We start from the raw sequence: 24,484 nt of genomic DNA, 5'->3' as shown, positions 1-24,484 counted from the left end.
GTTCTCTCGTAATATGTAAGGCCGGATGGCTCGGTTTAGCAAAGTCTGGGGTTTCAGAGCCCAAGGCCGAGGGGGGAAGGAACAATCCTGCCAATGATTTGCTGCAGCATGATGTAAACTGCTTCATTCGTCGGATCTCAGCAAATGATTTCATGCTCAACTAACGCAACAGTACACAACCTTTGGATCCGTCCTTCTGGGTCAGGGGACAACTGAATACTCTGACATCCTCTAACATCTTCTGACAGACTATTGGATGTCTAAATCGCGTGTAACTCCGAAACATTGACGACCAAGTCGCGCGCAGTTACATTTTCCTATCCAGCTTGATGTCCACCTAGATGCCGAACCGGGTAATATGACGACCTCCGCAATCTTCGAGAAGCTGGCGTTACATGCTCCTCATCTGTCAGGCAGACATGTGATCCCTGCCTTGCCCGCCTTCATTTACGGAACGGCATGGAAAAAGGAGGCCACGGCTGACCTCGTCTACCAGGCTCTCTGCAACGGTTTCACAGCCATTGACACGGCGGCTCAACCCAAGCATTACCGAGAAGATCTGGTCGCCGCTGGCATATCTAGAGCAATCAAAGATGGCAAGATCAACCGATCTGAGGTCTACATCCAAACCAAGTTCACCAGCGTGGGAGGTCAAGACCTAGACAATATGCCATATGACCCCCAAAGTCCGCTTGGAGAGCAAGTGAATGCGTCGGTCCTCTCGTCCCTCAAGAACTTCAACTTTGCGGATGTGGTCAAGGGTGACGAAATGACACAGCCCTACATCGACACGCTCGTTCTACACTCACCTTTACCGACCATCAATGAGACTATGGATGTCTGGCACACGTTAGAGCAGTATGTGCCCAACGAGATCCGGAACCTGGGTGTTTCCAACTGCAACCTGTTTACTTTGATGGACATCTACGAGCGCGCCCACATCAAGCCGAGCGTGGTCCAGAATCGATTTTATCCAAACACCAAGTTTGACATTGGAGTTCGTCAATTCTGTAGGGAGCAGAATATCGTCTATCAGAGCTTCTGGACTCTGTCGGCCAACCCTAACCTCGTCTGGTCCAGTGAAGCGGGTGCTTTGGCCAACCAGCTTGGCATCAGTCCCCAGTCTGCCTTGTACTGTTTGGTGCTCGGGTTGGGGAATGTGACTGTCCTCAACGGGACAAAGAGTGATCAGCATATGCAGGAGGATTGGCGAGCTGTCAAGATGGTGCAGAATTTTGCCCAAGCTCACCCCGAAGGATGGGAAAAGGCAATGGCGGGTTTCCGAAAGCTCATCGGACAGCCCAAGGCTTAGATATGAGAGTACCTGATAGAGACGATGGTGGATTGAATCGCGATGGCCCCCAGCAGCTGACATATTGAGACAGTACTCAGCTTGGTTAGCATGGAGGAGAGTTTCCCCTCCTGATCCGCAAGGCTTGACTGAATGGACGGGAACCGGGCTGTGGAGCAAAATGTAGCAGCCGCCTGGTTGGTTGGCGCCGGCTGGCGCAGTTGGCGCAGTTAGCACACAACACCTTCCTCGTGAGTACGAGTATGTCATAGGCTCCCGCAGTGGCAGTTTCTCCCCTGTACCTACCTAAGCACCTAAGGAAACTGACATCCCAAGACTGCGGACTGAAAAGCAAACTCCTCCAGGACCATCAGATCCGGGACTTTCCCAATCCCATACCGTTGAAAATGCTCGAACTTAATCACACCACTTGCCCATTGTCGATGATATAAAGGCATATTGGACGCTCTTTGGGGGTATTCTGCTTGACGCAATTGACATTGATTTCTGTTTGTCATCTGGTTGGCTGTTCATAATTTGGCCGCGATCTTTAACAATACCGCAGTTGAATATCTCAGCCCACTTGCCCGCCCGAACTTTGTGCCTGCGCGCACCCGACATACACATCATTTTCCTCGCAGCAAGTCCTGACTATCTGCGGCGTGACCTTTTCTCTGGTAGTGTGATCCTGGCGATTTTCACTTGGCCGGGCTCTCGGCGACGTCGAGCCTCACCCGTCGATAATTTCACATCTCCCACACGTCCAAAACATCCCACCTTTCACACGCCTGAATTCTTCTTCGGCCTCACGACCTCCCCTCCTCTCCTCTCTTATCCTACCGGTAGCAATGGCCTCGCAAGGCTTCTCCAGAAAACGACCTGCTCCAGGCGCCGATCCGGTCCCGTATCCTGCTCAGATGCAGAATGCTGCGCCCACGTACAACGACGGCCTTGGGCCGCAACTCTCCAATGACCAGTTCCTTCAGTGGGGTCAAACTGGTCAACCTGTTTCTGGTCCCTCATACAATGAAACCAGCTTTGGATTGAACGCAAACACCTACCCTGCGGGCAATCCTCAACCTGTTCCTCAGCCTTCAAATCAAATCGCCCGACGGCCTATGGCCCAACTTGCTTCACGGGTGCCCCGACCGAGCGAAGAAGGGAACAGCTGGACAGAGCATCCAAATGGAGGCGCACATCCCACAAACCCGGAATGGGAAGATGACATAGCAGAGTTGGAGGCAAGAGCACAGGTCGCAAAGAGAGAAGCTCAAGCAAAAAGGAAACAGATACCTCCATTTGTTCAGAAGCTTAACAGGTGAGAGAGAGTAGACCTTGAGGGAAAAAAGTGCAAGAATTGGTGCTAACGAGTGCACAGCTTTTTAGAGGACGGCAGAAACACCGACCTTATCCGTTGGTCGGATGATGGAAACTCATTCATTGTCCTGGATGAGGACGAGTTCGCAAAGACACTGATCCCGGAGCTGTTCAAACACAATAACTATGCTTCTTTCGTGCGTCAACTCAACATGTACGGCTTTCACAAGAAAGTCGGCCTTTCCGACAATTCCATGAGAGCCAGTGAACGTAAAAACAAGAGTCCAAGTGAATACTCGAACCCCTACTTCCGCCGCGGTCATCCAGACTTGCTCTGGTTGATACAGAAGCCGAAAAACATTGGCGGACCTGCCTCGAAAAGAAAAGGCAAACCGGACAACGATCAGAACGAGGAGGACGCCGACGACTTCGTGGATGAGACGAATGCCGTTGATAACCGAGTACGTGCTCGACCGGGCCAGCTCACACTGGGAAGCAGTGAGATGGCTCTCACCCAAGATCAATTCAAGAGCGTACAGCGTGAACTGGCAGCCATCAGACATCAGCAAACGCAAATCTCTCGTATGATGCAACAACTCAAGCGCGAGCATGAACAGTTGTACGGGCAAGCGGCGACCTTCCAAGACCAGCACAATCGACATGAGAACTCGATCAATGCTATCCTGACGTTCCTCGCCACAGTCTATAACCGCAGCCTTCAAAGCCACGAAAGTGTACAAGGTATTGCCAACCTTTTCCAAAATGCGATGCCCGTCGACACATCAACTCAGGGTAATGTGGTTGATGTCGGCGACTACAGCTTTAATGACATCAACCTCGATGGTAGCCCTGCGAAGCCGTTCAAGAAACAGCCGCTGCTACTGACTAACGGAAGCGGGCAACCACAAGCGCCGCAGCAGCCACATGGTCGAGCGAGCACGTTATCACCTCGGTCTGGCAACAGTCCTTATCTTACCCCTAAGACAACAGGTCACCGCAGCGGACAGTCCCAATCTCTGCTCTCACCGAAACTTGAAGACGTTTTTGATCCTGGGGTCCATAACCCTAACAGTGCCAACGTCTCCTCTGTCAATCAGGCACGCAGCGATCTGCCGTCCCGGGACATGATGACCATGATACAAAACGCCAATGCGAGGAACAATCACTCTGCAAATTCCCCAACCACACCGGCGCAAGACTTCTCCAATGTCCTCAGCAATCTTGAAGCATCATCCGGTACAGGACCGCTGTCCACGGCTCAGCGTGCTGACGTCCTCCGTATGATCAACAACTCCGCCAACCAACCCGCGGGCAATGACAATGCACTCATAAACGCCACTCCACCGCCCGGACCTCCGAACTTCCATCGCCGGCTCGCCAGCACACAAGCAGACTTGGAACAACTCGCCAAGTTACAAGCGGAGCAGGATAAATCTGTTCAAAACCTCACCAACTTGCTGCAGCCGCTATCTCCGACTGGTTCGATCCCCGGAATTGGTGACGGCCAGTCTTTTCCACCTCCGCCCCTGGACATTGACGACTTTTTGACTCACAACGAGTACTTTGGCGATTTTGCTAGCGACGGGAACGGCAACTACGACTTCGGCAACACAGGACTGGGTGGAGATCAATTAGGGACGGCCGACCACATGAACTTTGCTTACAAAGATGATGACGAGCTGTTTGGAAACTTGAACAATGACAACACAGCTGGGTTCGGTGGGTTTGATGGGACCAATGCGGGTGCGGGTATGGGGGTTGGTGTGGGTACCGGCATGGGGGCAGATCAGTACAGCGGTAACACTGGGAATCTCAAGTTCGACCAGGCGGCCCAGTACACAGAGCATGATGGTGGAGGACGTGTTGAAAGTGTGCCGAGTAGCGAAGTCACCACTCCCAAGTCAGACAAGTCTGGTGCCAGCCGAACGGCGACCAAAGGCAGGAAACTGAGCGAGGTTGAAGAAGAAAGCGTCGGAAGGAAGAGAGTGAGGGCCTGAGGGCCTCGTGCAGTGGAACATCACTCTACGATATGACCGCGAAACCGAGGACGACGCCGCGGAAGGGGATTATTTTTCCGCGGAAGAGAATCTAGGCGGAAAGAACAAAAGAAGGAATCACACAGGAGGAAAACAACCTAGATCGCTCACAGCAATTGATGGATGGATTACTTCTTGAAGAGATCAGCCTCCATTTCGCCTTGACCGGAGGCTGTCGCAATGTGTACGGGTTTTCAGGACATTCGAAATTTCCGGGACAGGATGGGTGGAACTTGTTATTGAACATCATGACACAGCGGGAACAACAATGGCAGTAGCACGGACAGGAACAGAGAATGATGCTGTGTGACGAACAAGATGAAATGAACAAAATCCGGTATGGAGTGTGTTTTTATTATCTGTTTTGGGGAGCACCGAACCTTCCCAGAAAAGGAAATGAGACATCAAGGCATAGATACCCAAGATACCCCTTTTTTTCTCTTCCATACCACGATTGGAACCATGTTTCCAACCTACCATCTCGATCGGCAGAGCGGCAGAGGCACAAGCACAGGAATGGACACAGAAAGCCGAGCGGAGGTGTCTTCTCTCAAGGAAGAGCAAGATAGCGAATGCACAAAGGGTTTCTGGTATTTGCTACTTGCCCGGTGCCCAAGGTGCCCAATTTTTACATGCGAAGTGTATGGAATCTCAGATGAATTTCAAAACACGTCCAAAAAGGAAAAACCAGGAGAGGAAAAAGATTGAAATGAACATGGATTGTGTATGCGCTGGAAGATATGCAAGTGCAATTGCAAATTCAAATTAATCAGGTTGTGAACTTCATTTCACTTTACTTTTTGCCATGTCCGTTGCTGCTCTTGTTTGGGTTTTCACTGCCAATTTGGCCTAATCTTTGACTTTCTCCGATGTAGCGCATAGATACTACCACGGTGCGAGTACGGTTATGGGGTGTGTGGGTGTGGTTGTATTCGGTGCTCGGCCCTGGGACACGCTGTCACCTAACTGGTGAACCTGGCGCGCAGGGATTGAAAGGGATACCACACGCCATTGTGAGCCTGTAGAGGAGAATGAATGGAGTCGAGGACAGTAAATGGCGATGGCAATCGATGGTGGCGACAGTGTCGTCTACACATACACAGGCAGGTAGGTGTGAATTATGAATTTTGGTAGTATTCATGTGCCTCTCTCCCCCTCTCCCTCTTTTTTTATATATATATTCTATCCTTTGCGGATTACTCCCTCTTCTTCACCCTGGGAAAACTCAACCACAGGCCCAACAGCACGACGAGCAGCGCGAGGATGATGGGCTGGAGGACCTTGACGCCCTTGGACGCGGCGATGGCGCCGATGGCGAAGGGAAAGACGGTGCCGCCGGTGCCGCCGAGTGCCATGGCGAAGCCGATGCTGCTGACGTGGATGTGTCGCGGGAGCAGTTTCGCCGCCATCATGACGCAGCCGGGGAACATGGGGCCGAGGAAGAATCCCAGAAATGCCACGGCCACGGCGGACACGAGGAACGTCGGCACAAGCCAGAAGATCAGCTGCAGCGCAAGGCACAGGGCCAGGTAGATGGAGATGCAGACCCGTTCGCCGAACCGCTCGGTCACGAACCCCAAGCACGCTCGGCCCAGCGCCATCCCCGCCCAGAAGCCCGTGCCGGAGTAGCCTGACGCGGAGGGCGAGGCCGACCGGACGCGTAGCATGAAGGTCACGATCCAGCCGCCGAGTCCGACTAGGTGGGTTGGCTCCCCGCGAAAGGCGGAGGGTATGGTCAGTTTTCGATTCTCACTTGAGGATTTTTCTGGGGAAAAAAAGGGGGAGGAATGGACGGATGGAGGTTGAAAGAGAGATGTATCGTGGACTTAGACACTCACCTTCAATGCCCATGTACGTGAAAAAGAAGGCAGAGCAGATCCAGGTGATTTTCGACTTGAGCGCCTCCTTGGTGCGGCCGCCCGTCGCCTCGGTGTCCCGTGGATGCTCGATTCGGTACACCTCCCCTGTCTTGTGCCAGAAAACGGTGCTGAGACCGATGAATTCTAGGGCCGACATGCCAGTCTGGTTGACGCCATTGCACCAGGCCGTTAGCGATTTCTGGTCCGTATGTTTCCCTGAAGAAATGTGCGGGTGTTCTTCGCCAGGTTGGTGGTCACTACTCACCATGAAGTAGTAAAACGTGTACCACGGCAGCTTAGCATGGACGACCATGGACGTGGCAATCAGCGGGGCGATCAGCGCGCCGACCGAGTAGAAACTGTGCAGGCAACCCTGGACGGCGTTGGCCTTGTCCATGGCGCCGATCCAGGCGCAGAAACAGGCGTCGGTGAGGCCGTTACCGAAGCCGGAGACGGTGTTGATGACGACGAGGACGGGGAATGGCGGGTGCGCGGACAAGACGGCGTAGGTGATAATATGGCACAGGGGAGCGAGGATGGCGATCCCTCGCTGGCCCAGTTTCGTGTGGATGGCGGCATTGGTGAATGCGGCGAGGGAGTAGCCTGCGAAGGGGGTGAGGAAAATCAGAGAGACGGTCGTATAGTTCAGGTGATAGTACGTCTCGAGCTGCGTTGGCTTGTGAGATTGTAGTCAGACACAACAACGGAAGGGAACAGAGGACGCACGTATGGGATCAGTGCCTGTATCAAGGGAAGACGCGCATTAGCATATCTCGATCCAACTCAATAAAGAGGTGGTAGAGGTTCAGATCAGAGGCATTCGTACTCCGACAGCACCGTCGTTGAGACCCGTGACGATGAATGAGAAAAAGGCAAATCCCAGACGACCGATGTTCCCCCTGGGCATATTCCACCGCTGAATGGCCGGCGGCGCATTGACTGGCGCAGGCACTCCATTGTGAACACTGATTCCTTCTTCGTCCGATGACGGTGATGTTTGGGCGCCTCCGGTTGTTGGTAACGAGGCTTTACCTCCCTGGACGACTCGACGGGTGAGTTCTCGTAGTGACTTTGTGGGTGTTTTGAGACTCAGTTCGAATGTCTCGGGTGTTGTAGATGGACCGTCCTGGCGATGACGATGATGAGGTTGATAAGCCCCATCAGTTGGCGAGATGGTCATTGTCTGTGATTTGGACATTGTTGCCGATGGCCTGAGTTTAGAGACCAGAGGCCGTAGATGGATGATGCTGTGTCGGCTTCGGCGGTGAGGGGTGATTGATTTTTGATATTCAAAGATCTTCGTTCAGAGATGCCATGAATGTAGAGGCGTCGTCACATCCATCTCTCCTCGAATCATCGAGTCTCTTTCCAAAAGATCCAGCGTCAAAATGATGTGGTACAGGAGGGTGAGTCAAGGAGTAGATGAAGCACCAACTAGTTACTTGTAAGTAATATGTTCCCTTGATGTGTGTCTAAGTCTCCACTGCCCAGTTTGTCAATGATCCATTCGGAAGCTTCGCAGGTGTTGATGGTTAATAACAGAGAGTCATTCAGGCGAATTTATTAATAATAGAAAGACTCGTCAAAGTCCGATGCAGATTCCTTACCCTCGATGCTTTCTTTAAATGCATATTCTCTACCTCTACGATATACAAAACAATGAACAACAAGTTTATTCCCATCTAATGGACGAGGTTGGCTGGTGACTGGCCACTTTGACGCCTGTCCTCTAGATCCGGCCCCTATCAACCCTGTCCATTAGGGCGCCCTAATACGTGTACGCTTCATGAACCCCTGGTCGGGTGCCTGTGCCGATCATGGTCAAACGACAGAGTGAGGCGCAGCTCCAGCCTGGCCACAGCCTTTAATGGCATCGACAGCCTCAGTTGAACAACTTCAAATCCTTTCTTCTCTTTTCTGAGTGCTCACTGCAATTGATCGACATGATGAATACCGTGAGTGTATTGGCAAACTTCAATTCCGGCCACGGGCTGGGGAGCTTGACCCAATATGCATGCATCGGGGCAAATATCATGTTCCTGTCGAGTGCCATCATCACTTCCTTCGCCTCGATGCTGGGAGATCCCTTCAACCACTTCAATTCCCATCCATATTGGATGTTTACAAACTTTTGTTCCTTTGCAGTGGTGAGTGATTCTGACTAGATTCCGACTGAAGAAGATATCCGTTCCCCAGGAGACAACACAGACGTTCTAACGGTCCGTCACCAGGCAAGCGCCAATATTAGCGTCGCCGGAACCATCTCGTCACGCTTTCGCAATGTCGCCGACAGCGTGCCTGAGCCGGGCTTGGAAGACAAGCGCGTCCAAACCCTGAAAACGGCATTCTACCTCTGTACAACCCTGTGCACAGTCTTTGCCGTTGCCACAGCCTTACTGGCCGTGATATGGGGACGAGCGGCGTCTGAGAATGTTGCTTTTGTGGTGCCATGCACTTTTGGCGCCATTGCTGTGTCTGTCTCCCTCGTACTCCTCCGAGTTTTATTGCGACGAAACTAACAAATCGACTTCTGTAGACTGCTTGACCTGGCTGCAATTATGGATAACTTCAAGCGATTCAAGGAGGAAACTACATCTGTGGAACTGGAATGATTGAATAGATGGTGGACACGGAGAGGGATTACGGGTGAATATCATGGTACCGACTCTACCGGGTAGATTATTTTGCAGCCTAAATCTGTTTTATCTTTCTTCCATGTTTCTTTTCCCTGCATTATTCTAGCACCACACACAGCACCTTCCGGACCACAGCCACAAGCCACCCCCATTACAGCTTGCGGCCTAATTGACCCCCTCGCCACGTCATCTGAAACCGCCCCTGCCTGAGCCAGGAGATGGACGATGTGGTCTCAACGACGACTCGAGGGAACAAATGACCCTAGTGCTCCCGGGTGGCTAGATCGAAATGGCTAGTTCCTGATACCGTCGATGTCGATATTTCATGTCCAAATGTCCGAATCACTAACTGCCTTATGCTCCGTCCCACTTCATCAAACGAGATGCTGAGTTGGTGGTGGAATAAACCCAAGAGATTGCAGCCAAATGGCCAGAGCCAACTTCGATGCCCCAATTTCATAGAGTTCGAGCGAGCAGTCCGAAGAGCGCGGAGCAAGAGCGAGAGGGACACAGATTTCATCAGATTGCATTCAAGCTACGGCGAACTCGATCAATGCGCACGCGACAGGTGTAGGGGGTGCAGGGTTGTCCGACAGGCACTGCTCCTGTCCCAAATCACTGGTGATGATGTCAAGAAGATGGAAGAACGAGATGCACCCGTCTATCTCAGGTTACCGGCAGGAGAGACTGGACGTCGTGGTCAATCGACGCTGCAAGTTCGTCTGGGTGTGTCACGCGAGAGTAGCATCCTGGTAAACATTGCACTCACCACCAATATCAGACCGTCGTCGCTTGGGGAGGACCCTTTTGTCTCGGTCGTCTCCAGGACCAAAGAATGGCTGCAATGCTGCCGTGAAGAGCACCAGTGCAGCCTCCTGACGCAATCTGGCGAGCACCCAAGACGGCTAATTGAAGTTGTGTCCGAGACGACATTGCGGCTGATCGATACGTCGGAGTTGGCAACCGGCCAAAAACTTGACTACGTTGCCTTGAGCTACTGTTGGGGCCAGGGACATTCTCGAGGTAGGACCACGCCGTGCAATCTTGACAAACGCAGGATTCGATTCGAAATCTCGGAGCTCCCGAAAACGATAAGGGACGCTTTGAGTTTGATTCGAAGACTCGAACTGAGATATCTCTGGGTTGATCAAGTCTGCATCTCCCAGAAAATCCAAAGGGACCAAAACACGATTATCCAAGGCGACGATGAGGGTAATGGCTTCGATGATTGTGAAGGGGATCTCTGTTCAGCTTGCAACCTTGATGCCGGCGAGGATTGGGACGCCGAAGCTTCGAGGATGCATGTCATCTATGGTAACGCCGTCTTCACTCTGTGCGCCTGTTCAAGCAAAAGCTCAAGGGATGGCCTCATCTTTCCTCGGAAGGCGTGGACTCACAAAGTTGTTCCTTTCTACTTTGAAGGTCAATGGCTCGTCAACTACGACATGAGTCTCAACCAAGTGAGGGCAACCGCACCATTGTCCAAACGCGCGTGGACTCTCCAAGAGGAGCGACTGTCCCCCAGACTCTTATACTACTGCGGTCAGAGGGTCTACTGGTCTTGTGTGGAGAAGCAGGGCACAGAGATCGACATCCGCAGCGCAGGGAAGCACGATGGCGGTGGTGCCACCCTTTTCGAAGAAGAGGACGGATTCGAGCAGATGAGCGTGGCCCAGGTTTTTATCAACTCTCGCTTTGCAGGGGAACGGGCTCGCTTACACCAGGAATGGAGTGATGTGATCGAGGCTTACTGCCCACGAGAGATCACCAAAACCACGGACCGATTTCCGGCCATTTCTGGTCTGGCAGCACAGTACCTCTCAACCTATATCACTCCAAACCAGGAATATCTCGCTGGTCTTTGGCGCGACACATTTCCCGAAGACCTAGCGTGGTCGGTCAGGACGGCCGGTGACCCGCGGAAAGCCCTCGTTGATATTGCACCGAGCTGGTCTTGGGGATGCCTTCCTGTCGGGACCCACATTAGCACCAAGCAGGACTTCAAACGGAGCAATGGGTTTGAAGTGCTTGGAGTACCTGTCGTGAGAAAGAACCCCAGAGAGCGCGAAGAGGAAGACCGGAATATTCTCCATGCTTGCCAGGAGGGGGCAAAGAAGAAAAGTGTCTCTGTGAGAGGATACATACGACGAATCATACACCCGGAGTCAGACCGCGTTGACTGGTCCAAGATAACAGCGCGCGGTGGGAAGAATAAGTACGATCTCTCACAACACGTAGCTCGCCACGTCCACGCACGAAACCCCGAAGATGGCCAGCTGGTGATATGCGAGCCCAACAGACAACCGATTGAAGCACAACTGGACTATTCCCTTCCTCGGGACGATAGCGTTGACGGCTCCAATGCAGAAATTCACGTGGCAGCTGGTGTGGAGCGGGACCTGTATGGTTTACAAATAGGTCAAAGGGTAATGCTCTTGCTCCAGTTCAGGCTCTGCAGCAAGAGACTGCAGGAAGCAAACGATTCAGATGTTCACACCGGGAGCCCTTCCTGGTCGACTGTCTTCCGACGGGTAGGAATCTGTCGAAATGTACGAGAGACCTTCTTTGAGGGCGCCGAGTTGGCCCAACTTGAGCTGGAATGAGAAACAACACTGTGGGTCAAGCCGCCAGGATCAGCCGGAACAAACAGTCTCAAAGGGATCATATCGACTTTGGACTTCCCACTCCTTTCCCGGGACCATTAGGGGAGGTTCGAGCATGACAATGGGTAATATCTAAGCACGGTACCTTCTCTAACAGCCTCCTGGGGCTACATCAAGTGTGCCGTTGAAAGAATCTGTATTGGACGAGGCTCCCCATGCAAAGCTCTGTTGTTGCATTGCTGGGCTGCCCGATGAATCCAGCATCTCCCCGCAATGATCGGCACAGATCATATGCCAGTACAGGACAAGGCGTCGACTCCACGCAGGAACCGATGTAACCGCTACATCAAACACATCAACTTCACTGTCCTGCCCCTCGCATGACTTGCTTCACCGTGTCAGTCACTTTATTCACTATAGCCCATCATGAGATCAATCTAAGTTCACAGGTGAGTGGAAAGTGAAAAGTCCTAAACACAACCACAAAGAGTCTCTCCCAGGTAAAGAGTTCTCTATCAACGTCGCCTCTTCAACGTCACGATGTTGTCTCTACCGTGCCTCAGCATCCATCTCTTCCTCCTTGTCGCTGCTTGCCTCGCTCAGGAAGTGAACTACACGTGTCCAAACCCGGCTGTCTACTTCACGGAGAACCACGGGCCCTTCTCAGCTGGGAGGTTCAATCTCTCGTACCAACGTCCACCACAGCACTGCCGCACCTTCAATTTATCCGAAGTCGAAGACGCAGTTTCGAGCCTGAAGAGCCATATATCCGACCCGGACTTGTCACGACTCTTTGAAAATGCCTTTCCCAACACGCTCGACACGGCCATCCGTTGGCACGGGTTCGCAGGCAACAACTCACAGGAGGAGCTGACTTTTGTCATCACAGGCGACATCAACGCAATGTGGTTGAGAGACTCGTCGAATCAGCTGCAGTCGTATTCATCCCTGTTGAAAGCGAATAGCTCCTCTGACTCGCTGGCGTCCTTGTACAGAGGAGTAATCAACCTGCAATCACGCTATATCAACACATCGCCCCATTGCAACAGCTTCCAACCTCCCCCAGAATCCGGCGTCGAGCCCGCTGTCAATGGCTTTGCTGCAACTGATGTCGTATTCCCACCAGTCACTAACACAACGGTGTTTGAGTGCAAATACGAGCTCGACAGCCTTGCGGCGTTCCTTCAAGTGTCGTACAACTACTACAACGCCACGTCCGATTTGGACTTCTTCGATCGCTTCCAATGGGTCGACACTGTTCAAACGATCATGAACACGGTTCTGAACCTCACTTTGGGCACGTACGACTCTGAGGGCCGCGTACTCGACCAGCCGTATACGTGGAACCGCACCGCCAACTCGGCGACTGAGTCCGTCTCGAACCTGTACCGTGGAAATCCTGTCGTCGGCGGCACCGGGCTGATTCGAAGCTTCTTCCGCCCATCGGACGACTCGTGCATCTACCAGCTCTTCATCCCAGCCAACATGATGTTCTCGCACTATCTAGGGCTTTGCGCGGATATCATGCAGAGCCTCCAAAACCCTGTTGCCGCGACATTGGCCTCCAGCATGCGCAACCTATCTGCCACCATCCGTGCCGCCATCCAGGCCCACGGGATCTACCACATGCGCGGCGACCACCGGGTCTACGCGTACGAAGTTGACGGCTACGGCAGCTACAACACCATGGACGACGCGAACATTCCGTCGCTGCTCTCGGCGCCATTCTTTGGCTACGACGCCGCCACTGACCCGGTCTACCAGACGACTCGACGCCTGCTCCTCTCGCCCGCAAACTCGTACTACATGCGCGGCCCCGTGCTCAACGCGACCGGCGGACCACACGTTTCCTTCGGCCACGCTTGGCCCATGGCGTCCATTGTCCGGATCCTGACCTCGGGAGACGACGACGAGATCCGCACCGAGCTGCGTCAACTGGTCAGCAGCACGGATGGGCTGGGCCTGATCCACGAGAGCGTCAACTCGTGGAACACGAGCGACTGGACGCGGCCGTGGTTTTCGTGGGCCAACGGCCTGTTTGGCCAGATGGTGCTGGACCTAGCTGGGAGGAAGCCGTACCTTTTGACCGAGTCATATCAATGAATCTGAGAGATCCGAGTCGGACAGGACAAGACAGGGCGGGTAAGGGCCATGCAGAGGATCAAAGCGAGCATTGCAGAGAGACTGATTGGGAACACACCAGTGGCAACGGCAGACTCGCAGACTCGTCCCTCCGAAAGTCATTTTTCCTCTTCCTTTCTCACTACAGACCATCCTTCTCCTCCCATGAACAGAACAGATAATGAAACAAAACCCCGGCCCTATGTATGGCATACGAATGAACGTAGAATCTGACGCGCTCAATATCTCGTCGCCATAATACTGGCGATAGCGTGTCATCGTCCCCAGAACCAATATAATAGGGACGTTTTCTGCATTTTCCATTCCATTGGTATTGGAAGAAAATCCGGGAATCCGGCATCTTAATGCATCCCGTTCCCGTCCCATCCCCTCCTACTTCGCTCGAGGTTCGGTCAAGGGTCATGGTCAGGGTCGGCCGGTCTGATGACAGGGTTTCTAATAACAAGATTGATTGGATTTATCATTTATCTACGCCGTTCCGAGTACTGGGTACTACGTACCAGTCCTTCAGCCTCGGTTCCTAGCACAACTCGACCGCTCAGTTTGTCACTCGGCTACTCAGTGCGGGAGGGACTAACTTGACGTGCCCTGCGTGCTTGACCCTTTCCCTCCGGCCCCCGCATTGGAGATTTTGACTAGTTAGTTGCACCTCTCGTAATGTCGGGGTTCGTAGGGAATATTGCTTGATCAGACGACAGCCGAAGTTATATGCCGATGAACGAGAATTGCGGGTTGTTGATTGATATATCCAAGGTTGGTCCCTCAATTAACAGTAATCGACGAGTCACAATTCAATGACATTGTTTCGCGATTCACTGGTCACAATCAAATGGTCACTGGATTTTATGTGCTCCGTGCTGATGATGAGTGAGCTGATATCCGATGGAATATAAGTTCGGTACGGAGCCGGAACCCTTGACTCGAACAACCTTGAGGTCTCTTCTTCCCGAACCAAGGCGTCGGAAGCAACATCAAGGTACCTATTGAACACGCCTGAGGGAAAGGCTTGTCGGGATTTGACTCTGCCCCCTTTCTCTCCCCCCTCTGGACCAATGGCACCGGGACACGATCTAGACAAGCTCCCGGGCAGTTTGCCATCGCGATTAGTCCCCGGAGACGTCGACGTCGACACCGTCCAGCAGGTAGCGCAACAAACCCTCCAAAATCTCGACGCCACGGCCCTGCTCGGCCCGGCGGCGCTGTGGAGAGACTGGCTCGCGCTGACGGGGCAGGTCCGCACGTTCTCCGGCTCAGAGAGGATCGCCGAGGTGTGGAACGCTCAGGTCAAGGCTCACCGTGTCGCTGATATCAAGACAGCGGCTGGACGGATCACTAATCCCGTTCCGACGAGCTCTTGGGTCGACATTCCGTTCACTTTCGTCGTGAAGCTCGAGGATGAGGGTGGAGGTGGGGGACTTGTCGGGAACTGTACAGGGACGGCATCGTTGGTCCCGGATGAGGATGGGAAGTGGAAGATCTGGATGTTGGTGACGATTCTGGATAACTTTGAGGGGCACGGGCACCCTGATGTTCCGCGGGTGGTGGTGGTCGACACTGAGACTACCAATGATGCCGTCAACGGTGTTGTTGTTGGTGAAAACGAGAAGAACCAGACTGGCGGCCAAAGTCATTTCAACGTCGTGGTCATCGGGGCAGGTCAATGCGGTCTATCCATCGCGGGCAGACTCGGTGCCCTCGGAATCGACTACGTCCTTCTCGAGAAGCGGCCTTCCGTGGGCAAGAACTGGACGCAACGCTACGAGTCGGTCAGACAGCACACGATCCGCGAGTACAACAATCTGCCCTTTGAGCGCACGTGGAAGCCCACCGACCCGTTGCTCCTACCCGGCAAGATCGTGGCCGAGGGCTTTGAGAACTATGCCAAACGCTACGGAATCAATCTGTGGACCAGCGCCGACACGAACAAGGCAGTCTGGAACGCCGAGACGCAGACGTGGACGCTGGACGTGACGGTCAACGGCGACGAAAGGCGGGAGCTGGTCTGTCGACACCTCGTTGTCGCCACCGGCGCGGGCGTCAGCGTCGACAACGACCCAAAGTTCCCCGGCACCGAGCAGTATCAGGGCATTCTCGTGCACTCGGGCGCGTACAAGCATAGTCGAGACTGGGTGGCCAAGGACGCCATCATTATCGGGTCCGGCACGACGGCGCACGACATCGCCGAGGACATGTACCGGGCGGGTTTGCGCTCTGTGACGATGATCCAGCGCAGACCGACGGCTATATACCCGATTGAATGGATCGTGAAGGGGCAACAGGGTAAGTTAGTCCACACACACACACACACACACAAATTCCTCTCATCCCGACCGTCCCCTCAAAACAATACCGGATAAATAGAATCTGACTTCCTTTAGCTCTCTACAACAATACCATCCCCACCGCCACCGCCGACGCCCTCGTCGCCTCCCGCCCGAACAAGATCCTCCGCGACATTCTCAAGACGATCCACGAGGCCGCCGCGCGCCGGGACCAAGCGCGCTTCGACGACCTCGAGCGCTCCGGCTTCCGTGTCGACCGCCACACGCCGCTGATGGACAACATCCTCCACCGCTACGGCGGGTACTACATCGACATTGGCGCATCGTCGCACATTGCCCGCGGGGACATCCGGGTCAAATCCGGCGTGCCCGTCACGACATTCACTCCCCAGGGCGTGAGGTTTCAGGACGGGACCGAGATGCGCGCCGACGTGGTCGTGGTCGCGACGGGGCAGGACCACGACTACCGCAACCAGGTGGCCCAGATTGTCGGGGAGGGTGTCGCGTCCAAGTTGGATGAGTTTTGGGGGCTCGATGAGGAGGGCGAGGTGAGGAATGTCATGAAGCCGGCAGGTGAGTTCCCCGGTCTCTGGTCCCAGTGACCCGTCTTTGTTTTCGAGGCACCAGATCGAAACCCGTGACTGACCTACAGAAAAGCTCCCGGGCTGTGGATGTTTGGGGGCACCGCCGCCCAGGCGCGCTGGTGGTCCCGCTTCGTCGCTCTGTCCATCCAGTCCGACCTGGAAGGACAGCCTCTCGAGGGCGTGAAGATGGGATGACGGTGGCGTGTCTACGTCTCGTACATGTGTATCTGAAGTTATAAGATGAAAAAAAAACTTAGCAGCGACACAGGGAGTGACGTTGTCACAGTAACTGCCTAGACTGTACTCATGCATGCTCGGTGCTTGTGTGTACTGGCACCTGTAGGTAGGCATCTCTATCTAAGAGATATCAATACTGCGTATACCTCGTATAGTTCTCTATACCCCCGATTGGGCGAATATAAGTGGAGCTCACACAAGGGCTTCTTATCGTCGCTCAAGAAGCCAATGAAGATGACTGTATAAAAATGGCCACCAAGCAGCCCAAAAGTCCCCGTTTCGACATTCCAGAGTCGCACGTCTCCCCATCGGGAGCTTTTCGCGATCTTCTTGCTGTCGCTCGAGTAAGCAAGCATCAACATAAAGCCATCAGGATCCTCCAGAAACTGCAAGCATGAGCTCCATCCAGCTGCTACGAATGCCTTTGATGCTCTTTACGAAATCGGAGCCGTTCTCGCTGCCAAAATAAATCCTTGATTTGGCTCTTTGCCGGACAGAAGACAAGTGCCGCTACATATGTTTGCATGGGAGCGCGTTCGTTAATCGAAACGTAGGTCGTTAGAAATCTCACCGTTTCCCTGAGGAAGCTGTCGAAGTCTCTGTTTCCATCAGAGAGCTGCCGTCACTCATCAGACAGCCAGGAAGGCGCGGGTTTGTTGTCCGCATCAGTCTGGACTGTTCGTGGACGACTGACAACCGCCTCTGAACGGGCGGGCGCCGCAGTCTTTGAGTCTCTTCTATGTCCGTGAATGGCAAAACGGGAGGCCAGGCTATATTTTTCATCTGATCAAGATAATTTCGTTGTCTGCGGAGTAATATCTTTTACCTAAAGATGCTGCTGACGACGACTCTGGGATGTCGTGCCCCTTTTTATTGTTTTGATGCGAGTCTTTTGATTCTCTGTTAAAGAGCCTTGAGAAAGACATTAGAAGTGTGGCGCCCAGGAGCAATCTGGATAGCTCGCAGTCGAAGCGAACGCACAAAAGAGAAACGAGAGGGTGGACATCTGGTGCTAGGGTGATAGCTTTCAAGCCCAACTGAGAGGCACGGATTTACCAATAACCGCAGCTTTTGTTTTTCCTATTGATAGAGATACAACTTGGCTTCCATGTAAGGCCATGCAAGGCCATGTAAGGTGGCGGGGAAATCTCTGTCCGGAGGTCAATCTTGTCCCAGCCCGAGACAGAATTAAGGGGATTCTTTCCCAGTCAAAACCCACTCAGTAAAAGACATGTTCTCTTCGCCGGAGCCATTGAGATCGTCGTCATGTGACTTATCCATGATCTGGAGCTCGCCTGATTCCCACCACGAGAACTAAGTCTGTAACCCTCAACTTGGAGACCATTGAAGTTGTCCGATACTAGACAGAGCTAGCATCTGCAAATAGAATCTCCTTTGACTAGGGAATGCCGCGCGCCCGAGTTTGCAAGAGCTTTGTGCGAGGAATTACGTTGCCTGGTGGCCTTGAATGACTACCTGACACTGGCTCAACTTCAGCTCAACCTCAGCCTAGCGACTGGTGTCATCAGGCAGGACGGACTTTGTACACTCAGGTAGACTTGATTTCTAGTTACCCCGCTAGCCATTTAGAGACTAGTGTAACTACCTTGCTATTCCCATGGAGAAACTGATAAGATAGGGTTTAACGAGTATCGCGTGAGGTTATATCCCCGGATTAGCTGCTCCAATGCTGCCAAGCCATGCATCCACTCAATCCACTGGCGAGTTTCAACTTCTCAGCCGCCAACGCAGACTGTTGGTTCTCCGTAATTCCCAAGACCAGCCTCCATCCACGGCCCCCGCTTCTTCAGCCTTCCGTATCCTGCGCGAGCTATGAATAATGGGCTCATCCTCCATGTTATTCATTACCAGTCGATATGTCCGCGAGACACAGACGGAGCGCCGAAAGGTCAACGACAGACCTGACCGCTAACAGGTCAAGCCTAATCTTTCAACCCGTAGGAAATACCTCCATCACTTTGGAATTCCACCTAAACTCATGGACAGGAAAATGGAGCTGTTCTGCTCAAGGCGAAGAAGAGGACGAAAACATAAGTGAGCACCGAAGAAAGAGCCCAAGAATCTCGGAGAGATGTCAGTTTCCCTCACCAAGACCTCTCGCAAAAGCGCTCGGCTACAAGAGAAACAAGCTGCGAGCCATCAAGGCACCGCAAGAGGAGGACCGACGAGGTCATTGCAGAAACCAGTAGTCAAACAATCCAATCATCGTAAGGAGAAGGACAAGACCCCCGTGAACACCGAAGACGAACTCGACCTACCCGCGAAGCGTCCGAGACATAAGCTCACGCAACCCACTGAGACAAGAACTGAGCCTGATAAGGAAAACCTCATCGAGAGTTGGTTGGAAAAGTTGAGTTGGTCTCGCAGTTCACCAACAGAGAACGAAGCCCGAATCTCCGAAGCATCATTCAAGATGCCCCGCAAACCTACCTCCCTGCTTCCGTCTCCGGACAACAGTTTTGAAGGATCGATCTCCACATCCAGAAAATCTGAGAAATCCACTGCGAGTGTTCATGACGCGGATTATCGACAGTCGTTACGCGATCGCAATATTTACATCAATCGTGAAGACCCACCCCCCGAGTTGATACGTCGGGCACGGAGAATAATATCACGGTCTCGAACATCTCCTGAGATGGATGATGAGGCCGTGCAACAACTGATAAGGACAAGCCGACGGGTTGAGGAGGAGGGTGAAGAAGCTATTGTACTGCAATTAGCTCCGGACCTCATTCCAGCAATGAAGACACTTCCGGATACACGATTGGCGTCTAATGCCGCTCAACCGTGGTACAATTCTGTTCCTATCCCGCTCGATACGTCTATTCTGACCAATCCACTCCCCTTGCCTAAACCGAAACCAGACCTAGCCTTTGGTTACTCTGAGGCGGCCTTCACCCGAAACCAACTAGGGACAATTGGTCTTCTCGTTGACGATCAGTTCGACAGAAGCTATGCCGTCCCAGACCAGAAGGTTCGATTTCCATTCCTGGAGATCGAGTTCAAATCACAGGCTCAGAACGGAACCCACTATATCGCAACGAATCAGGCTGCTGGTGCTGGAGCCGTCGCGTTGAGCGGCTATATAGACCTCATGCAGCGCAGCTTCGGAATGGAAGAATTCGATTATGAAGAGCCACGATATTTCTCGGTCACTATAGACCATCAATTTGCTTGTGTGAACGTACACTGGCTGAGAGCGCCGGCTGAAAAGGGAGGACAACATAGTTTTCACGTCGAAGGACTTTCACAGCATCTTCTACGGGATGCAAACGGTATTCGAGCGCTTTCTCGAGCAATCAAGAACATTCTCGACAACGGTGTTGATGCACGACTACGAACACTTTGCAGGGCACTGGATGCATACCGCGAGACAATCGTCCGCAACAGAAACGCAGCAAATACGCGGAAGGAACGGCAACCCGAAGATCGACTGAAATCGCACACTGGACAACAAGGCACAAGAGGAGTGCCTGGGCCTAAGTTTCAAGCGGGAGTAGTTGCATCTTGCGACGATATCGCAATCAGCCGACCACCACTTGAAGCGGTTCAGCCAGTACAGAAGAGACAACGAGGCAGAAGGGGGACACATGTGCCTGACGTGCAAGCGGGAGAAGACGTTCCCAGAGAAAAAGTCAGAGCTAGCCGGGTCGTACCTGGACCGGTCGAGCCTTTGCACGCCGAGCAAAGACCACGACGCGTGCCGACCACGACGCGCCATCAAGTTACAAAAATGGTCGAAATTCCCCTTAAAGCGACACGCCCATCAGCTAAGCGGGATTCGAGGGTTATGGAATCCGGCTAAGCGATCATATCGTAGCGTCGGATTACGAACACCCTTAGGAGGCCGCACAAAACGTGACAAAAGATACCGCGATCCTCAGCGGCGAATCTTGACCCCTGAAATCAACCAGCAACCTGACCGGCTCTTGTCTCGCTGCTCTTCGAAGCCAAGTTGAGTAGAAAGTGCTCGCAGCTCACCCCACTTCCGGCCTAGGGTAGATGCCCGCCCACTGTGCCCTTCATTTCTGACACACCACGCCAGCAGACCCTTAGGGTTCGAGACGACTCTGTTCTCATGGCACAAGCCCAAGTGGCTCTATCCCATGCCACATCAACTGCGACATTCGAGAGAATATTGCATGTGAGACGCATACGCATCCATAACTTGAAGCTTATGGCCCTAAATTTTCCAGTCGCGATGGTGCACTTTCATTTCGCAAAGGAGGGTTCAAGTTGCGCGGTTGCGCTGTGCAGTTTTGGAATTCAACGGTACAGGGCGTAACGATCGGACCCTCCGTCTTATACGGTAGTGCCAGGTAATAAACGCACCAACGACTGCGGCTGCTATACCGATAGCTCCAGTGATGATGCCAACGGTACTTATTTTACTACAGCACTTCCACTAGCGGTGGGCAGACACCTCTACGCGGCCGTAGGGACCACTACTCGAGCATTAGGTATGTCTGCCTGAATGCCATATACCAAGTACATACAAAGTGAACTACCAAAGCAGGTTTGGTTTGGGAAGGCTGTTGTGGCTCCTTGCTGCCCGGGCCTGGGTTCCTGAGGCCGAGAAGGTGAGCACCCACCTTTTTTCCACCAATCAATAGGCTGGGTTGTCAGCTCGAACGATACTGGGCTGTAGGTATGATGGCGCCTGCAATGCAATACAAACCGAAATGTTCTTAAGACACTTTGTCTTCCTAGGTCGCCTGGCCTTGGAAGTCGTATGATTCGCATTAACCTTGAGCTTGTCCTACTGCTACAAATAGTGACGCTGAGAATGCTCGCGCGAACAAGTGAGTCGGGTCTGCTAGGTAGGTACAAAGGGACCCAGGGCCCCCTGCGTTCGAATGCGAACAGGTTCGAAGCCAGAGCTCTATCTCGAATGTTTTCTTCCTACTGTGATGAAATCTAGGAATTTTCATGATATACAACAGTCCGAAACTTGGATCAACAACTCGCGTTAACCACTTTGCCTTCCGAACCTACCTACCACCGAAACACGCCCTGCTGTCTCACTTGGCGTCAAACTCCGTTCTTATGGTAATACTACCTATCAGTTCGTGAATTCTTGCATGACGCTTGCAACACGCGCACAATATTACCGGTCGCGAGCCTAAGCGAAACGGAAGCCGTCGTAGTCGGCCGCGGCGACGCGCTCTACACGTCGGCGGAACTCTTTGGACTCTCCGCAGTATCTCGAGATACTCCTCGTCGTCTTGCCCTTGACGTTGGTGTTGACGCCCGTCATCCAGCTGTCAACCTCGTTCATCAAGGTCTGGCCCTTTGCGCACTCTTCGACGTGCTGGTACCAGCTGTCCGCCGCCTGTTGTGTTGCTTCGACGTAGTGGTAGTCGTGCTCGCGGACGTATTGCAGCAGATCACAGATGGCGTCCACAATGTACTCGACGTTGCGTGTCGCATTTCCGAATGGCTGATGGGGACCCAAAACCATGAAAAGGTTGGGCATGTTCGGCACAGTGAATCCCAGGTATGTCTGCGGCCGGTGATCGGGCCACACTGCACGTTCACCTCCTGGCGTATCGCCCGAAGCAATCATTGGACGACCGTCCTTGCCGTGGAAATCAATCGCGCTGAAAGCGCCCGTGATTGCGTCAAAGCCGGTGGCGCAGATCAAGATATCCAAGGGGTGCTCTTGACCGTCGGAGGTTTGAATTCCACCCGGCGTGATACATTCGATGGGTGTCTTCCTGAGATCTACCAGATGGACACGCTCCTGGTTGTAAGCCTCGAAATACCCGCTCTCGAGTGGTACGCGTCGTGTACCGAACCCGTGCGTCTTGGGGATGAGACTTTCTGCCGTTTCTGGATCCTTTACTCGGTGTCTGATCTTGTTGGCCATGAACTCCGAGTACGCTGCATTTGCGGCGCGGTCGGTATACGTATCCGCGAAAACACTCAACCACTTTCCGAAACCGGGCGTGTTGTACAGCTTCTCCCAATGAGCAAAACGTTCTTCTTCGCTCACGTCGGCCCATTTGCGAGAGTCGGGGAGATGCATGAAGCCGGAAGCCGATCTGAAACACTTGTCGAAGATGTCGGGATAGGTTTTCTTCAGTTCTTCCATCTCTTCGGCCGAGATTTCTTTGTTTCGTAATGGCGCAGCCCAGTTTGCCGTGCGCTGAAACACCTCCAGTGACTTGATTCCCTGCTCCTTTGAGAGGGCTGTGATGATCTGAATGCCGGTGGCGCCCGTGCCAATAACACCGATCCTCTTACCGGCAAAGTCTCTCTTGATGTCGAGATACTTTGGCCAGCGAGAAGTGTGGAAAAGTTCACCCTGGAAAGTCTCAATTCCACGGATCGCCGGTAGCGTGGGAGAGGAGAGAAAACCCATGGCGCTGATGACAAATGTCGAGGCATGCTGGCCACCTTTGTTGTCGATCAAAGTCCATGTCTGTCTACTTTCGTTCCAATGGGCTTCCTGAATGGAAGTGTTGGACAAAATAAAATCCTTCAGCTTATGCTTTTCGGCAAATCGTTGAAAATACTTGAGAGTCTCGGGCTGCGGTGAATAGGCCTCCTTCCAGTGCCACTCATTGAGAAGATCTTTGTCGAAAGATAGGGCGTATGACAAGGACTCCGAGTCAAATCGACAACCGGGGTACGAATTCCAGTACCAGGTTCCGCCAACGTCGGGAGCCGCATCGATCACCTGTACCTTCCAGGCAGGAAAGCGTTCTCGAATGTGATGCAGAGAACACAGACCAGAGAGACCCGAGCCGATGATGATAACGTCGTACGTTTCGTTGGATGGCGGCAGGGTATCAGAAATAGCCTTCAACCTGTCGGCAGTGGTGCTGCTGCCGGAGACCATGTCTGGACACTTTGAGATGCGACGAGCGACTTCAGGAGGATTTGTGATAAGCCGAGTATGGGCGAAAGCAGGGGTGGCTCTCAACTCTGGGTGTCCTTTGAGAGCCTTCGACATTGTAATACCATGGCTGCTTTGTAGACCAAATATCTAGTTGTTTGTCTTTAGGGAATTAGGCCTCAAGCAGCAGAGCCAACTTTCCGCTGCCGGAATCCGGGTGATCTGTCCAAGTCAAGAGGGTGTGTCGCCTGCTTCCTAGACTGGACATCCACGACCGATAAGGAGAAACTGGAGGCCGGAGCAAGGGCCCTCTGTGCCGGGCCGGCAGACCGAGCCAAACACGGCAGCTCCAGCCGGGCTTGTGTTCCGATCAGGCAAGTCTGCTAGTCTAGTAACGGCGCCTGCGAGTATTTGAGAAGGATTGAAATGGTATCTGGCTAGTTTTGTGTGGGTGGGTGGATGGAGGGTGTGGATGTAAGGATAAAGCGAATTCAGATACACAGCTACCTATTCAAAAAATCTAGAAGTGAGATTTTTCTCTTTTGCAGTCAGAAATTATTCTCTCTCGATCTCGGCTCGCAAGATATACTACTTCGAATAATAATGGCATCCTTCGACGGCAAAGTAGTAAGTAC

General features: G+C 53.0%; 9 protein-coding genes across 9 annotated transcripts; 7 read left to right on the top strand and 2 right to left on the bottom strand.

Moving 5' to 3' along the window:
• Nucleotides 1–358: 358 nt before the first annotated feature.
• On the top strand, nt 359–1,312 carry AYO21_02990 (hypothetical protein; the record flags this gene model as incomplete). The annotated part of the gene is made up of 1 exon (XM_022652965.1): nt 359–1,312. The coding sequence occupies one exon, from the start codon at nt 359–361 to the stop codon at nt 1,310–1,312; it is 954 nt and encodes a 317-aa protein (XP_022514659.1).
• Nucleotides 1,313–2,139: 827 nt separating this feature from the next.
• On the top strand, nt 2,140–4,605 carry AYO21_02989 (hypothetical protein; the record flags this gene model as incomplete). The annotated part of the gene is made up of 2 exons (XM_022652964.1): nt 2,140–2,609; nt 2,670–4,605. The coding sequence occupies 2 exons, from the start codon at nt 2,140–2,142 to the stop codon at nt 4,603–4,605; spliced, it is 2,406 nt and encodes an 801-aa protein (XP_022514658.1).
• A 1,235-nt stretch (nt 4,606–5,840) lies between these two features.
• On the bottom strand, nt 5,841–7,701 carry AYO21_02988 (hypothetical protein; the record flags this gene model as incomplete). The annotated part of the gene is made up of 4 exons (XM_022652963.1): nt 5,841–6,409; nt 6,483–7,179; nt 7,230–7,244; nt 7,330–7,701. The coding sequence occupies 4 exons, from the start codon at nt 7,699–7,701 to the stop codon at nt 5,841–5,843; spliced, it is 1,653 nt and encodes a 550-aa protein (XP_022514657.1).
• Nucleotides 7,702–8,449: 748 nt separating this feature from the next.
• AYO21_02987 (hypothetical protein) lies at nt 8,450–9,115 on the top strand (the record flags this gene model as incomplete). The annotated part of the gene is made up of 3 exons (XM_022652962.1): nt 8,450–8,650; nt 8,735–8,976; nt 9,040–9,115. 3 exons carry the CDS (start codon nt 8,450–8,452, stop codon nt 9,113–9,115), a joined length of 519 nt encoding a protein of 172 aa, XP_022514656.1.
• A 407-nt stretch (nt 9,116–9,522) lies between these two features.
• On the top strand, nt 9,523–11,742 carry AYO21_02986 (hypothetical protein; the record flags this gene model as incomplete). The annotated part of the gene is made up of 1 exon (XM_022652961.1): nt 9,523–11,742. The coding sequence occupies one exon, from the start codon at nt 9,523–9,525 to the stop codon at nt 11,740–11,742; it is 2,220 nt and encodes a 739-aa protein (XP_022514655.1).
• A 540-nt stretch (nt 11,743–12,282) lies between these two features.
• Nucleotides 12,283–13,845, top strand: AYO21_02985 (hypothetical protein; the record flags this gene model as incomplete). The annotated part of the gene is made up of 1 exon (XM_022652960.1): nt 12,283–13,845. The coding sequence occupies one exon, from the start codon at nt 12,283–12,285 to the stop codon at nt 13,843–13,845; it is 1,563 nt and encodes a 520-aa protein (XP_022514654.1).
• A 1,091-nt stretch (nt 13,846–14,936) lies between these two features.
• Nucleotides 14,937–16,945, top strand: AYO21_02984 (hypothetical protein; the record flags this gene model as incomplete). The annotated part of the gene is made up of 3 exons (XM_022652959.1): nt 14,937–16,164; nt 16,263–16,739; nt 16,824–16,945. 3 exons carry the CDS (start codon nt 14,937–14,939, stop codon nt 16,943–16,945), a joined length of 1,827 nt encoding a protein of 608 aa, XP_022514653.1.
• Nucleotides 16,946–19,079: 2,134 nt separating this feature from the next.
• Nucleotides 19,080–20,813, top strand: AYO21_02983 (hypothetical protein; the record flags this gene model as incomplete). The annotated part of the gene is made up of 1 exon (XM_022652958.1): nt 19,080–20,813. One exon carries the CDS (start codon nt 19,080–19,082, stop codon nt 20,811–20,813), a length of 1,734 nt encoding a protein of 577 aa, XP_022514652.1.
• Nucleotides 20,814–22,130: 1,317 nt separating this feature from the next.
• On the bottom strand, nt 22,131–23,966 carry AYO21_02982 (hypothetical protein; the record flags this gene model as incomplete). The annotated part of the gene is made up of 1 exon (XM_022652957.1): nt 22,131–23,966. The coding sequence occupies one exon, from the start codon at nt 23,964–23,966 to the stop codon at nt 22,131–22,133; it is 1,836 nt and encodes a 611-aa protein (XP_022514651.1).
• Nucleotides 23,967–24,484: the final 518 nt, after the last annotated feature.

Source organism: Fonsecaea monophora, assembly GCF_001642475.1.
Source record: "Fonsecaea monophora strain CBS 269.37 chromosome Unknown Scaff14, whole genome shotgun sequence".
Taxonomy (NCBI): Eukaryota; Fungi; Ascomycota; class Eurotiomycetes; order Chaetothyriales; family Herpotrichiellaceae; genus Fonsecaea; species Fonsecaea monophora.
Note: the sequence above shows the minus strand (reverse complement) of the source record. Positions and strands in the feature narration are given on the sequence as shown.